The 17,023-nt window shown below is 42.0% G+C and overlaps 1 protein-coding gene across 3 annotated transcripts in view; it reads left to right on the forward strand.

Annotated features, from left to right (window-relative positions):
- Positions 1 to 17,023, forward strand: part of arhgef39 (Rho guanine nucleotide exchange factor (GEF) 39) — a 56,009-nt gene that overhangs the window by 22,653 nt on the left and 16,333 nt on the right. For all 3 annotated transcript variants that reach the window (XM_054624815.1, XM_054624817.1, XM_054624816.1), the window contains exons 6-7: positions 8,010 to 8,080; positions 11,813 to 11,941. In XM_054624815.1, coding sequence (XP_054480790.1) covers positions 8,010 to 8,080; positions 11,813 to 11,941 — 200 coding nt within the window. The remainder of the gene's footprint in view (positions 1 to 8,009; positions 8,081 to 11,812; positions 11,942 to 17,023) is intronic.

Genomic DNA, 17,023 nt, shown 5'->3' on the forward strand with positions numbered 1-17,023 from the left:
GAGCCTTAAAATCAGGAAGACCAGATCAGAGTTTGCCAAAAAACATCTAAAAAAGCCTGTACAGTTCTGGAACAACATCCTATGGACAGATGAGACAAAGATCAACTTGTACCAGAATGATGGCAAGAGAAGAGTATGGAGAAGGGAAGGAACTGAAACCCAGCATCTGGTGATGTCTATGGGTTCCAGACTTCAGGCTGTCATTGACTGCAAAGGATTTGCAACCAAATATTAAAAGTGACAATTTGATATATGATTATGTTACTTTGTCCAATTACTTTTGGTCCCTTCAAAAGGGGGGACCATGTATATCATTTGTTGTAATTCCTACACCGTTCACCTGATTTGGATGTAAATACCCTCAAATTAAAGCTGAAAGTCTGCACTCAAAGCACATCTTGATTGTGTCATTTCAAATCCATTGTGGTTGTGTACAGAGCCAAAATGATGAAAATTGTGTCAATGTCCAAATATTTATGGACCTGACTGTATATTTATAAAGGTAACAACCCAAGTAATCCATACATACAAAGAAAACCAAACAAATAAGTTCAGAAATTAAGTTTTGTGTAATAAAATGGAATGACACAGGGAAAAAGTATTGAACACATGAAGAAAGGGAGGTGCAAAAAAGCACGGAAAGCTACGACACCAGCTGAAATCTATCAGTAATTAGAAAGCAATCCTGACCCTTGTCAGTGCAAATTAATATCAGCTGGTTCAGTCCCAACTGATGGCCTATAAAAAGGTGTCTCATTACCAAGGTGTCACACAAGAAACATCTCATGATGGGTAAAAGCAAAGAGCTCTCTCAAGACCTTCACAACCTTATTGTTGCAAAACATACTGATGGCATTGGTTACAGAAGGATTTCTAAACTTCTGAATGTTCCAGTGAGCACTGTTGGGGCTGTAATCCGGAAATGGAAAGAACATCATTCACCATAAACCGGCCACGACCAAGTGCTCCTCGCAAGATTTCTGACAGAGGAGTGAAAAGAATTATCAGAAGAGTTGTCCAAGAGCCAAGGACCACTTGTGGAGAGCTTCAGAAAGACCTGGAATTAGCAGGTACAATTGTTTCAAAGAAAACAATAAGTAATGCACTCAACCGCCGTGGCCTGTATGGACGCTCACCACGCAAGACTCCATTGCTGAAGAAAAAGCATGTTTGCTGCACAACATTTAGACAAGCCTGTGAAATACTGGGAGAATATAATCTGGTCAGATGAGACCCTTTGGATGCCATAATACACACCATGTTTGGAGGTCAAATGGCACTGCACATCACCCCAAAAACACCATATCAACAGTGAAGTTTGGAGGTGGGAACATCATGGTGTGGGGCTGTTTTTCAGCATACGGCACTGGCAAACTTCATATAATTGAAGGAAGGATGAATGGAAAAATTTACCGAGACATTCTTGATAAAAATCTGCTGCCATCTACCAGGATGATGAAGATGAAACGAGGGTGGACATTTCAGCAAGACAATGATCCCAAACACACAGCCAAGGAAACTCTCAATTGGTTTCAGAGAAAGAAAATAAAGCTGCTAGAATGGCCCAGCCAATCACCTGACTTGAATCCAATAGAAAATCTATGGAAAGAACTAAAGATCAGAGTTCATAGAAGAGGCCCACAGAACCTTCAAGATTTGAAGACTGTTTGTGTGGAAGAATGGGCCAAAATCACACCTGAGCAATGCATGCGACTAGTTTCTCCATACAGGAGGCGTCTTGAAGCCGTCATTACCAACAAAGGCTTTTGTACCAAGTATTAAATACATTTCAGTAAGCGTGTTCAATACTTTCCCCCTGTGTCATTCCATTTTGTTACACATAACTTAATTTCTGAACGTATTTGTTTTGTTTTCTTTGTATGTATGGATTACTTGGGTTGTTACCGACATCTGGTGAAAATTTCATGTCAATAGCATCTTTACTGAGAAAAATGGTGACGTGTTCAATACTTATTTTACCTGCTGTATAATAAGGAGTACCCAATACTCTGTTCAAAGATGCCACCAAACTCATTGTTCTATTGACTGCGACATGAGTCAGTACAGCGTTATTGAATCACCAATGACAGAAGGATGACACTGACCCAGGAAGGTTAATCCTCCTTTAGGGACTTGTTAAAAAGTTACTCCCTACTGTTATTTGTTTGGTAGAAATACTGGGGCATTTCTGATTCAGTATTTTGAATAAATATCAAAAATGTATTAGATTTAGCCACATTTTCTCAATGGAAAAGGAAACCTCGGCTGAATCAAATAAATGGCAGAGGGTCGTAGCTTTACAAACGCGTGTTTGTGGTTTAGGTGTAATCATGGACTGTGTATCTAGATTAAGACGTCTGAGAGGTAGCCTTACACACCCCTGCAGTAGAGGAAGCAGTCCAAGAGTTTTCAGTAGTGTGGCGACTTTGGCTGCTGTGACACAGAAGGCGGAGCAGGTTGTCAATTCGATCCGCGGGTTCGATCTCCAGGCATTCCTTCCACGTGTCAAAGTGTCTTTGGGAAATACACCTTGACTAGCCATCGGTGTGTTGGGGAATGGGTTAGTGAGAAGTACATTTGTAAAGCGATTCCTCCCATCGAGGTCAGAAAATCGCTTTACAAGTGCAAGTGCAATATCAAGCTGCTCTGCTCCCCTTTGCCATTATCCTTCTCCATTTCGGTAAAGCTTACCAGTTACCTGGTTTTTTTGTCAAGACTTAAAAGGTTTATCACCTGGCAGCCTGTTTTCCTGTGTTGTTCTGTGAAGTTATTGCTCGGGGCTTCTGGACTGATAATTGCAATCTTAAAGGTTCCCTACAATATAAACTAAACAGTCTGACTCTCAGACTGATCCAAGTCGACTCATGCAGCAGCACACAGTAAAAAACACTGCCGTCACTCTGGCAGTTTGAATGAAAGTGTTTCCTAATGTCTACATTTACACAGAGTTCCTTTCTCTCTGAGTAAATCCTTGTTAGTCACCCTTTCAGAGAAAGATAAGACGCTCTTCACAATCACTTCATATTACATTTTAATTGCTCAAGTTTGGACAGCGGACTATCTCTAGTCCTCTGTTTTTACCACGGATGTGCATTCCTTTCCTTTTTAAGCTATTAAAGTTGAGTAATTACCCACAAGCCCATGCCATGTTCACTAACCCGTGCAGAAGCCTGCCAGTGCATCTTGTCTCTTAATTACAAATTTGAATCCTTAATGCATGTATGGGAAGCAGAATAATTAGATGGATTTCCCTCCGTCTCTTTTCTTTACTGACGTCTGCGCAAATGCACAAATGACCTGACAGGTCTGCCAGGGGAGAGTGAGAGCTAAGCCTGCATGTCATCTGCATATTATAAAGGAATTAGCAGCTCCTGCTGCAGCGGCGGGCGGGGCCTCCCCTCCACCAGCGCATGCTTTCCTGCATTCTTCATTAGAATATCTGAACTGCCATAAATATGGTTCAGATTTCGTTATTCTCTCATTATCTTTTCTTTGCCTTGCTGCTAATGAGCGGGACAGGGCAGCTAAATGAGAGTTTCCGTTTACATTATTTTCACGTGTGCCGCAATAATACTCATTAGAGCGCTCCCTTTTTGTTTCACAGTTGCTTTAATTACATTTTCGTCTCCTCTCCTTAATGAGAATGTGGGCATCCATCGCTAATAATGCCCGTAATGTGTTTGTTATTACTAGACGAGACAAGAAGCAAAAGAAGTGAAATTATTTCCCTTTTTAAGCTTCTCTTAATTGAAGGAGGCCTAATTGGGCCTTGTTAGGCTTCTGTTTCATTTCCAATGAGTAATCGACTACAAGTACAAGGCCCTCCTCCTCCTCCTCCACCCACCGACCCACCGTGTACTAACCTGCCCTGAACCTCAGCTCCTGTAAAGCCATGGTAATGCAGCACACACACACACACACACACACACACACACACACACACACACACACACACACACACACACACACACACACACACACACACACACACACACTCGACCAGCTTAGTTTCAGGCTAAACTTTCAAAGACACCTCGTGGCCTTCTTCAGCGGATGAAGTTGCTCAGTTGCCATGGCCATATGTTGCGAACGTCCTCCCTGATCTTTTTCCGGCCACCCACTGGTTCCTGCTCGTTGACCTTTGACCTCTTCCAAGCGGACGCTGGTCTGGTGTTCACAAACAGCTGATGTTGAGCATGCTGTTTCTGGCGGTAGTTCACTCTTGTGTCTCAGATCTTAACATGTTGAATGGTTTCAATGTGAACTTCCTGTTTCTTCACAATATGAGTTATGGAGAGTTGTTTGTACAAATTAATTCAAGGACCACTTTTAGTCATAATGCGACACATGGATGCTAGTAAGAGTTCTGGTCATCCCATACTTCTTCCATTTAAGGATTATGGAGGCCACTGTGCTCTTAGGAACCTTGAGTGCTGCAGAAATTCTTTTGTAACCTTGGCCAGATCTGTGCCTTGCCACAATTCTGTCTCTGAGCTCCTTGGGCAGTTCCTTCGACCTCATGATTCTCATTTGTTCTGACATGCACTGTGAGCTGTAAGGTCTTATATAGACAGGTGTGTGCCTTTCCTAATCAAGTCCAATCAGTTTAATTAAACACAGCTGGACTCCAATGAAGGAGTAGAACCATCTCAAGGAGGATCAGAAGAAATGGACAGCATGTGAGTTAAATATGAGTGTCACAGCAAAGGGTCTGAATACTTATGACCATGTGATATTTCAGTTTTTCTTTTTTAATAAATTTGCAAAAATTTCTACATTTCTGTTTTTTTCTATCAAGATGGGTTGCTGAGTGTACATTAATGCGAAAAAAAAAATGAACTTTTTCGATTTTAGCAAATGGCTGCAATGAAACAAAGAGTGAAAAATTTAAAGGGGTCTGAATACTTTCCGTACCCACTGTATATATATATATATCATATTGACAATGCAGTATTAGTATTCACACAGATATTTCAAGACCAAAAGAGTTCTGACAGCAAGCAAAGACTTCACGTTTCAGAATGACTTGTTGATGAAGTCTTCGAAATTTCGTCGAGCAAGCAAGTTTCCAAGTGCAGCTCTAAGGACCACCATTGTGCTGTTCTGTTCTATACACTCAACACTGTTGTCACTCTCCAACACGTCACATCCCACTTATGCCACCACATGGACCAGCAGCAGGGGTGTATGGTCTTCTAGTATCACTAATGGCCTCTCTCTCACTGGCACCACTGTGTCTCTAAAACAAGTACAGACTGCACAAAGAGGGCAAAGGCAGACAGACAGTGGAAATCAATTTCAGTTGTCAATGCACTTCAAGGTCACATCATCCTAGTGAAAAGGATAAAGATGTCTGAGGAAGCTGACACTCTTCACAACTGTTATTTTAGATGGAAGCTGAAATTGAGAGGAAGACTTACTTTATTTCACCACTAACGGATTGCATTTTCTCACTTGTGCTTTGATATTTTTATCCTCTTAATCAGTCTGGATGTAAATTTAGTTAATATAAAGGTCACAAATTATGCAAAATGCACTTCTCCATGGTTTTTCAACATAAATTTGTCCCCGAAGTGTCAGAAAAGCCATCTTCTCTATTTTTCTCCAGCTCCATCTATCGGAAAGTTAATGTGCCATAGAACAACCTCCAGTGAGGTAAACGTCTCCGATCACAGAGTACTTAGTGAATCCACTAGTGGGGGCGGGTAACAAATACAGTCTATTGTGTTGATAGCAGGCCTATCATTATTATTGAGGAAATGAGAATTGTTGTCCATCATATTGCAAGCAAAATCTGACGTCTCCAATTTGAATATTTTGGTCTTAAACCAAGGCGAGCCCATCGATATCATGCAGGCAATTTGCCAGCTTTGCATGATAGTTGTACTGGTGAAGGACTGTCAAACCAGCAACCTACACGTACCTTTCCATGTCAGCTACCCTGGTGGGGCAAATAAGCTAGAACCAAGGGAATCTGGGTTTATCAGGGATCAAGGTCAGTCATCGATCATTGGAGTTCTTGCAAGAAGCATCATGTGCAAACAGAACAGTGAAAGACGGGCTCAGTAGACAACAGTCAAGAGTATATTGCAAAGGAGATGGTCTTGTGTCATACAGGTAAGAAGGTTCAAGAGAACAACTGCAACCTTTAAAGAACAGTACGAGTGGCCAGAACGCAGGAACTTCACAAAGACCGCTATCCCAGCTCTGTACAATAAAATGTGAGAGAGCATCACTAAAGATTTGAAAGCAGCTGGCTTTGTCTCTTTTACCACATGTGGTCAAGCATAAACATAACCCCTACATGTCTGCGACAGTCCAATATATTTACGAGGATTGGAAACTGGAGGCAAAACGTCTCAGTCATCCCAGAGAACCACGTCAATATTTAGGGATGCAGCGATGCCACATTTTCTTCAGACCAAGTACAAGTAGCTGATACCGAGTACCGATACAAGGACTTCATTTTAACATTCAACATTGTGTTTTCCTGATCTGTATCCTGAAACTGTACCTTTGCAGTAGGGATGTTTAAATGAATTTGTAAAAATTAGTTGTTTAACCGTGCTATCACTAAAACAGTGAAAAGCAATTATAAGAATAAAAGATCAAGCAAAACTCAGAGGAGCGACTTGTCACATAAAGGAGAATAGCGTTGGTCCACCTTAAGTGCGCCGAAGCAGCTGTTGTTGTTTGCAGCTTCGGGGCTAATTCCTGAAGACATATGACAATAAAGATGATTTTGAGTTTTTTTTGCTCACAAGAGGCAAAATGTGGAATCCAAATTTCTTTTGGATTTCTGACACAGTATGATGCAGCTTAATTCTGTTGCAATGGCTCCAAGGCTGCAATGACGCTGCAGAGACGCCGGAGCAAATGTGGAAGTCCTGAAACACTGACCAATATAGCTATATGCATGCAGACGCAATGAAAAAAGTATTGTGTTTTAGAAAGTAAATGTTCTTAAAAGCCAAAAAAACACAAGTATGAATCTGAAATTGAGCGTAATATGTCTCCTTTAACTTTTACACAGTGCCACAGCTCTTCAATGCACTCATCATATTTAACTGCTGGATGGAGAAATAGTCAGTGTTTCAATTGTTTTTCTGCCAAGCAAGGTGTCTGAAGGGGGCTCAGGTAAAACCAGTGCACTGCTCATCATGTTACAGCTGTATCTGTCAGAGGTTTTCACCATCAACACTACTTCAAAGCACAGCCTGCTCTCTCCATCTGCATCCATCAGGAGCTTAAGTCATCTTCATTTTCTGGTTTCTGATACCTCTGAGGTGCATTTAGTAAATCCTTACCCGCCAGGTTACACAGAACCATCCGAGAGGCCGTCATTGGAAACCGCTTGGTAAAAGGGCAGGCACTTTCATATAAATACTTGGCAGGTGATTGGATGAAACATATGTCAATCAAACTCTTGCTTAAGCGAGACAGAAGAAAAGTAAAAAAAAAAACATCTGTTCCATCAGTGCAGTTCTTTGCTCTTCTTTCAAAGACATTAAATTCAGAAATCACTGAAGCATCACGTGCAGCATCTACGCTCAACTCTTCAGGAGCCGCCATGGTTGTTGCTAGGACGAACAGTTTCCTCTCCACATCACCTCACACACACTGAAACCACGCCCCATAGCTGCCAGTAGCTCCTCACAGGAAGCTGATTGGTCCGTGGCCTGGTTAACCGCACATATACGCATTACTTGAAGCCTGACGAGATGGATTTTTTGTGTGATGTGTGATCCCACAATTCTTGCGTGATCAGGAGACATTCATTGATTCAGTTCATTTTAAAATGGCACAACCCACAGTCTTTTCCTGCATCCAGTGTGCAGTGATGGGACGGAGAGTGAACCGTCCAACAGTTACTGTGGTTCTGATCCTGGTTGTTGGGTCACACGTGTAACGTCGGATGGAAATGAGAAGTGTTTGTTGTTACAGTTTTTCCAGTGATATTTTTAGATGGTGAGCGACAGTGACCCTGATTATTTTCTGTTTTCTCACAGGTATAAACATTTCCTCCAGGACCTGGCTGCCAACACGAGTCCAGACAACCCAGAGTTTCAGCAGCTTTCAAGTATGTGTCTTTTTTCATTGTGCCGCTGACTCAATAATCTTTTGCCCGCATTTCAATCTGCAGATTAACCCCCCGGTTGCTTTTACAGTAGAGCAATGCACCTGGAGCCACACGCTCAAATTTGCACATGTGTGAAGCTGGGGTCGAAGTTGTCGTCACCTCCTCATCTTCCAGTCTGTAAGGAAACGTTGGGGTTTATCAGCGACGGCAACCTAACAGCGAGTGACAATCACGTGACGATGTGCTCCGCGTCAGCAGTCACAAAGAGTTTGAGTCAACTCGCCGTGGAACTCAGTTTCATAGAAGTTTCAACAGTTTGGAACACAGGATGGTTAGTAAAGCTGTACAATTACAGAATGTAAGGCCAGTCCTCCGACAGCAGGAAAACAAACAAACAAACAAGCCAAAAAAAACCAACCTGTGAAGACTTTCATCTCAGCAGTCAGACGCCGTCGTAGTGGAAGACGGCCCTCATTATCTTCATTTGAGGAACAAAGGGAAGTGCCCGCTTTCCCTTTCATTCCTCATTTGTTGTTTTTGTCACTGCAGTGCTTGGCTAGCGGAGAGAACGAAACGCGAGGCGAAGCTCAATATGCGTGTAAGTTCTAGTTTGATGTGGATTTTGACATAATTAATTGGGAGCGGATCAGAGGATATTAAGCGGGAGCTATATTAATAAATAAAATCTTCCGGCATCAACACGAATCACGATAATGACTCATTTCAATCGTCAAATAAACAGCGGATCCGACTCGAGTGCGAATGTACACAAGGAATTATTTATGTGTATCAATTAAAATCTCATTGCTGGTGTGCTGCCTTTGCTTACAAATTAAAACAGCCCCTGACTCTAAGATGAAGGTACATATCTAAATGTGCTCCACCATCGCCTCTTCCTCTTCTCATTAGAGATCCTTTTTTTTTTTAACTCTGCAGCTTTTTATCGCTGTGTGTGTGCGTGTGCGTGTGCGTGTGTGTGTGTGTGTGTGCGTGTGTGTGTGTGTGTGTGTGTGTGTGTGTTCCTGTGCGTGTGTGTGAGTGTGAAAAAAAAACGCCCTGGTTGTATTGTAAAGGGAATTATTTAAAAAAGAAATTCCAGACAAATCACATTGTATATGATTAAGCAAACTAGCAGATATAATCACAAGAGGCTTTGTTGTTGTTGTTTTCTCTTGTTGTGCTGCTCTGTGTCAGTTCCCCCCCCTCCAAAACACCCCAGCTCCCCTTTTTTCGCTTTGCAGTGCATTCATGCCCGATTTAATTGTTGTAATTGCAGTGCTTCAGGAGTTTTCATCAGCCGCGCTTTAATACGACCCTCTAACGCCTGACTCCGCTGTAGGAGCTGTAACAAAGTCTGACCTGACGCAACTCTCCAACTCTGTCAGAGGTTTAACAATGAAAGTTAACAGTCCTCACGCCATGAAGTCAAGCACTGTCTAAATAGTGAATAAATGGGATAAAGAGCTGCGGAAGACGTCTTCGGAATGTCTAATGGGCCGGATGTATTATTAATGCCTCGGCCAGAACTCAGCTCAAGAATACTGCAATTAGGAGTTGTTGTTTTTCTAAAGCAGGCAAAGGAAAGTATTCCAAACACGTACAACAAAGGGAAAAAAAGAAGTCTACACGGGTGCCTTGTTTGGTTTACATTGTAATTGTTGTGAAGTTAAGCGAGCCAATTAGGCTGTGATTATTTTAGTGTAGACAAGTCGCCCTGAGGATCAAGTTCATTTCCGCGCTCGGAACAAAAGCGGGAAAAGTTGAGCTCGAAATTAGAATCCGTCTGTTTGTTGTTATTTTGGACGCGTTAATGATGTAGTTCTAAATGTTTACAGCAATTATTATGACTGGAACACAGTAATTGGATGCATCCGTCTATTTTGATGATTTGCCTATTTGTTTGCGATTGTAAGGCTTTGTAGAAAAAAAAGTTTGTGAAATAGTTCTTCACATGCAGATACTGTACATGCAGCATAATACAGTTGATGCATTGACAGTTTGATTGATTTACATTGAAAATGGTTTGGTTATTCCTCATTATGGAATACTGGCTTAACTGTGTCCATAGTGTTGAGAATAGAAAACTGTAAACTACTGTAAATTGGTACTGACTTGGTCCGATTTGTCTTCTTTTGTGTAGTGTTGGATCAGATATTTCCCTATTAGCACCATCATCTGGTTCATTTTGTTAAGGTACCATTGAAACCAGGTGCATTGTTTTGTTTTGTTACATATGAAAAGGCGTTTTTGTGGAAATTCTGTTCACACTGAGCTGTACGACTCTCCCCGTTGCTTTTAGAGTGAGACATCTCCTCTAATGGATCGTGTCACATCAATTTAAGGAGTCTCATTCTCCAGGTTTAACTTTCATTCATACATCAATTATTTAAGCTTACCAATGTAATACCGGAGGTATTGGGCTCAATTAGCTCGTGAATAACGAGTGTCAGACTGAGAAGACGATTTCAATGTTTCAGATAAACATGTTATCAACATTTAACATTATTAATAAAAGTTGATAAAGTCAATTTAAATAAATATAAGGTAAAGAGAAAATTCTGATTATTTCCAAGTTTCCGTGAATATATAAGTACATTATAGTATTATTATATTATACTACTGCTTAAAAGTTTGTTATATTGATGTTTTTTTATTTATTTCCTTCAATAAGGTCTATTTTAACTGAAACAAAAAGAGTAGAATTCTCAAATCAAATGTATAACTTACATTTGAATTTCTTTTGGCCCCAAAAGAAGAAGAATGAAATGATTAAGAATAACATTAAGTCAACGTCCCCACAGTGATACATGCCAGGGGAGAATACTGTTTTCCAGTCCAGAAAAGCGTAAGTGACCCTGGATGATTATCGAACCACAAAGGTGCATTTGGGCTCTATGTATTATGGGTAGCCATTTTTCTGTGGGCCTTCTGCCGTCTACTCAGTGGTCATATTGAAGGTTTGAACTGTGATTTGTCAGTCCATACAAAAAAGCCTTCATACAAACAACCTAAAATCATGAAAGACGTTTTTTTAAATAATACAGAGCAGTCCTCTCAGACGTCTGACTGTAACCAATCCAGCTTTTGTGGCAAGCTTCAGCAAACTTTTACACCTCAGCTCCTAAATAGTTTTATTTAACAAAATGCGCTGTGCTCAGTGCGGGCTGCTCATGTTTGCATCCAATGACAGGCCGACAGCTTGGCCGCTTTGCAGAAGGCCAGTGGATTATGGGCTACAAGGGCCACTGTGGTGGAGACCGGCATTCCTCTAATTAATATGACCGTGTTAAACGCGTCCTAACACACACATTGAAATGCAGCATTAAGCAGACAAGCCAGTCCAATTTAGGACTGTTTGGATATTTTAATTTGCTCAACTTAGTTCTCTGCAAGAGCTTGCTGATGAAATCGAGCAAAATCAGGCTGCAAACTGCTTCACCGGTCTGTGTACCTAATTTAGAGAGCTACTGTGGCCCAAGAGCATCGAGGGTGGGCTCGGAAAAAGAGTGTATAAATATTGTGATATCGAAATAAATCTATCTAAGTTGTTTAGAAGTAACAAATCAGAATATCTGAGTTAAATGATTTATTAGTCAGATCTCGGTTCTTCATCACATTGATGCAACATTGTCAGTTCTTTGATGTCTAATATACCCAGAGACATAATAGTAGAACTCAGAATGGAGTTCATCAGTGCATGTCTCAGTCAGTGTGTGTGTGTGTTTCCTTCAGGGGCAGTGACCGCGGTGGACGAGGTGTCCCAGCGTATCCAGAACAATGCCCGGCGCCATGACAACCACCTGCAGCTATGCCGGGTACAGAAACTGCTGAAGGGGCGAAAGACGAAGGTGTCTGCTGCAGGTTAGAGCTTCTGATCACATATTCCTTTCATCCCCCCCTCCACAAAACCACCTCCATCTCCTCTCTGCCTCCTGATGCATCTATTGCTCGATGTCCTTTGGGACACATGGGGGGAGGGGGAAGCGAGAAGAGTTAAGATAAACTGAAGGGAAATGAAGTTAAGTACAGAGACGGTCTGACTGGATTGCTTTTAATCAATGGAATTCATTGGGCTTTGTGCAGGAAACTTAAGCATTTCACACACTGAGCCCACTTCATTAATGGAGCATTACTGCTAACTGTTAGCGAGCGAATGTGCTTCTCCCCGTCATCCTGCCCTCCCCTCGTTCATTTCCCTCTTCCATTTTCTCTCTACTTGCGGAGCGGTGGCCCTTTTTTTCCTGCCACTCCCCCTCCTGTTGTTTGTCTGGCCTCCTCGTTGCTCCGCTCGCCCTGCCAATCTCCCCCAGGACCAATTAGAGCCCGGCCTCATCTTGTGGACCGGCAGATAAAAAGGAAGCCAAAGTGTGTTTCTGTGTGTGTTTCTGTGTGTCTGTGTGTGTGTGTGTATATATGTATTTGCTGGATATGAGTAAATGCACGAGCGCACAAAGCTGTGAGAGTTTTTTTATGCGTGTATTTGCGGATGTGTTGGTGCAGGCTGGGAGCGAGCGCTGAATAGCAGCTCATCTCTCTAATGCCGATGTGGGAAGTTTCAAAAGCTTCCTCTCATCCGAGTTCTCAGGCCCCTTGCAACTCCGCCGGCTTCCTCTCCAGCTAATAAAGCTCCGGTCCCACCAGACAGACTTCAGAGCAGCAGCAGCAGCGCCACCCCGCCCCGCAACCCTGCGCCAACCCATTCCCCTTCCTCCCCACCAACACCGCCTCTAATGTGGGTAAAAGAAAAGTGCTCTGCCTTGTACAGATGAGAAGCGCCAGAGCCCCTCAAACATATTAAGTAGCTCTGTAGGAGATGAGGGGGGGGGACGTTTGTGAGACACAAAGCCTGAATCAATGGGACATCGATACAGCAGACAGTGTGCCCGTTTCCCTGGGAGGCCGCAGATTTGTGTCTGCCTGCCTGTTCCTTCAATTTGAAACAAAGATGTCTCACATTTTCTTTCCTGTTTCACATTGATTCTTTCCAATTGATGTCCCTTTATGTTCCTGACTGTGGCACCTGATTGTGGTATGAATTGGTATGTGTATTTATTTTCTCTCAGATGTCTTGAGGTCAGTCAGAAAACCTCATTAAATTAAGCTTAAATGTATCAGTTAATTCACAGAAAATAATTTTTTTCCCAGTTAATCATTTAAGTCATTCATCAAGCAAAAACAACAGCCATTCTCTGGTTCCAGCTTCTGCAATATGACGATTTGCATCATCTTGGGCTCTGGGTAACTTTCATGGGTCTTTTTTTGCAATGTTAAGCAATGAGTCTGATAACCAGATATAAAGGTGTTTATCTCTCCTTCTCAGATGTTTGATACATATCTTTGATTCACTGTCAACAATCCGATGTAAAAACAACATAACCATACTATTCTAACAATATGACATGGTGTTATTTGGTTCAGCTCAGATTTTATTTTAAAATTGACAAGGAGAATTAATATTTCCAGAATTTTCAAATCCACCTGCTTGAATAGACAAGAAGGTCAGCAACGCCTGCAATCCGTTATCCATGTTGAATTAACCTTGTAGTCAATCTGTAATCAAGGCTGATGTTGTTTTTTTCCGGCGGCGTGACGAAAAAGTGAAGGACACACAATCAAGTAACAATCGAGGATGTAAACGTAGTAGTGTGGATGTAGCCTAAGAAGACTTCTTAAAGTAGGTACTATGTAAAAATTTAAATTGGTGTGTTATTACAGCTAGCTAGCTGCATTCAGTGTATATACACACACACACACACACACACACACACACACACACACACACACACACACACACACACACACACACACACACACACACACACACAGTGTATATACAGATAGTTACATAGAAGGGTTTCTGACAGATATATACATTTTCTGTTGTGTAATGATGAAGGCTTATCTCTGACTGAAATGCATCGGTTAGTCTTCACACCCTACAATAGAATGATCCATAGTTAATGAAATCATTCAGTTGCAGTCTGTTGTATTCCTCTAAAGCCCTACACCAGAGTTCAGCTGCTTTTATCATCAATAGCGTAAAGCTACTACAAGGAGTTTTCAATTGGTTATTAAACAGTCTCCTCTAAATTACCTACATGAGTAAACATGAGCCATTATTAACACAGGCAAAGTTTGGCAGTGAGTAGTACGTTAGCATGCTAAAAAGAAGCAAGAGGAGATTTTGCTTTAGAGAATTTTATTTTTTGTGGTTATGGCTGATACTCGGGCAGGGTCAGCTAAGAGGAAAAGAAAAGAACTGAGCACAGGTGAAAACAAGAGTCCATCTTAGGCGCTCATTCAATGAAAGGATTCATATCTATCCTGAATTGTCCCACTTCCTTTTGAGACTGCTGTGTTATAAATCTGTTTGATTTATGAAATGCACTGCAAGATGTGGTTTAACATCAATATATGACTTTACGATGGTGGCTAAAACCAAGCTAGCTAACGCTTTGAACGTAGCTAACGTTAGCTGCATTCTTGGAACAAAGCAGGAAACGCGACTCTTATGATGATTATTAGCATGATGACCAACATGCACAACACAATTGACAGTAGTTTGTTAATAGTTGAGGGGCTATTGAGAGTGACTAAACCTATTTATGAGGTCTGTCTTTCACTCGCTACCAAAACAAATGCACACGCCAGATCATGACGCCGGTGACACTCATGGGAAATGCAGGCTTCATTCCAGGAAAACAATACAGCCTTTGTCCACAGGGGATGCCTACCTAATGATTTTAATTTCCACTGGACTTCGTCTTTGACCTACAATAACATACCTCCAGTATTGTACGGTCATAAACAATGTAAAAGAAGCCTGTTGACTCCAGGATGCCAAACTCAACCCTCATTCTGCCACAGCGGCTGCCCTCTGCCTCTGTTATTCGGACACATCAGGGGAAAGGGGCCCTTTGTAGATCAATCTTTATTTCCTGCCCCACCTTCCTCATCCCCCCCCATCTGGTCTGGCCCAAAATACTTTGTAGTAGAGCAAAGGTGCTCTTTGACAAGGAAATCTGAAAGGCCCGGACATGGAGAGGAGTGCTTGGCACTTCCTGCTCTTTGAACCTGCTGCTGCCTCAAAGCACCCTGGATGGTCAGATGTGAGCAGGGGGTCTGAAGAGACCGCGACCCACAAAGAGACTGCTCCTAACACAGAGCATATCCAACATCTATCTCTGTCAACTTTGTCCATCAGGGGGTCTGATAGGGGGTATCTGATACAACTTTAAAGGTTAGGAAAACTACAGTTTGCTTTCCAAAGTAGCACTGGATTTAGTTTGAATTCTTTCTTAAAAACAAAAGTACCTGAAGTCATCATTTGTTTTGTTTTTTATCTAAGAGACAGGTGTCAGACATTAAAACACTTGGTTATTTTCCATGTTTTTTCACCCCAGAGTACAACCTCACCCCCTAAACTGAAAACCACAGGACGGCCGTGTAGGTGAAGACCTTTAGCGCACACTTCCTGGTCTGTCGTTGTAAAGTGAAGGGAGCAGAGGGAGATCCCAGTATCTCTGTATAATCACCACTCTGAAACGCATCAGTTTCAGCACACTGGACACTGGCAGCATTCTGATGCTCGAGTGAACACGTTACACATTACCGCCCACGCATTCATTCAATGTGATAACATATTCTGTTGTCACAGAATGATGCCCTCTCATGTCTTTATTTATGTCAGACTTTAAACAACAGCTTCAATTGTGTTCCTGCTACAGTCTCTTTCTCATCTAACTTACACAGCTTTGCACTGCTAATGTCAGTTTGCATGCTAGATCGCTAACTCCTCAGCCACAGCATTTAAACGTATCTGAAAACGTCGCTTGTCATTCAGGGCAGGTATCCAATCGGAGTCGTCTTCCTGGCCCTCCTACCTCTTATGATCTTATGAATGATCTTAAAGCAGTTCATTCAACTTAATGAAAATTTATTTTACTGCAGTTATTAGGCCAGAAAACGCATTTGTACAAAGGGAATAGGCCTGTCCAGTGAAATATGTCAGTTACCACAAGGATAAAAGCCCCAGGTCTGTCAGTTAAGCGGGAAAGAGCTTAGGGTGCAAGGGATCTGTTTCAAGAGGACATTTCCCACTACAGTTCTCTTTTATTCACAATGTCCTGAACTGAGCGGTGATTGTAACAACTCATTCAAAATGACTACTTGCTCCGTGTCTTTAAAGGGTTGTATGAGGCTCAAGCAGGGTTTTATTTATATAATATTCATTAGAAGGATCACAACCAACGTTCCAATCTCCACACAACACCTGAGAGAGTCACGCCGTGTTTCCTGACGGTTCGGTTTGAGACCCATGGCATTTTAAAAGCAATTTGACCCCCGCCTGGCCCCAGCCACTTAATCTCAGTGGGCTCGTCTGTAGCTGAAAATGTTCTCTCAGAGCCCCAGAGGCACAGCTCCGGCCACTCAGGCTAGCTGCAATCACAGGCTACTGGCTGGGGCAATTACAAAAACACCCCGGACCCAGGCGGAATTTTTCATCTTATCTATCCAAATGTCAGCCTCTTGCTTATTAGCTATCATCACGCCGCTGCCAATCATGGTGAAAGAGATGAGAGCTTTCCTCACAGCCTGCTCACCTCCTACTGAGTCTGTCTTGGATTCTTTCGTTGTCATTTATCTTTTCAATTCAGCATGGCTTACTTAGTCACATTTTTTGTATTCTCCGCAGTTCTGCAATTTGATGCCGAGGACACTATGATTATAACCATTTTCACACTGACAAAGTGATGCTGGTTGAACCTGCATTGGTGGTCAACCTGAATGCGAGTTAACTGTTTATGGGTCAGTGGCATTTGATTAAATCCGAATTCTGTTTTGAATCCAAATCCTTTTCAATCCCTTATCTACATATTACATTGTATCTGGTTCAGCTTTGAACATTTGCAAGTAACTTAAGTTAAAAAAAAACAACCTTAA

The sequence above is a fragment of the Anoplopoma fimbria genome, chromosome 23 (assembly GCF_027596085.1).
Source record: "Anoplopoma fimbria isolate UVic2021 breed Golden Eagle Sablefish chromosome 23, Afim_UVic_2022, whole genome shotgun sequence".
In the NCBI taxonomy this organism is placed as follows: domain Eukaryota; kingdom Metazoa; phylum Chordata; class Actinopteri; order Perciformes; family Anoplopomatidae; genus Anoplopoma; species Anoplopoma fimbria.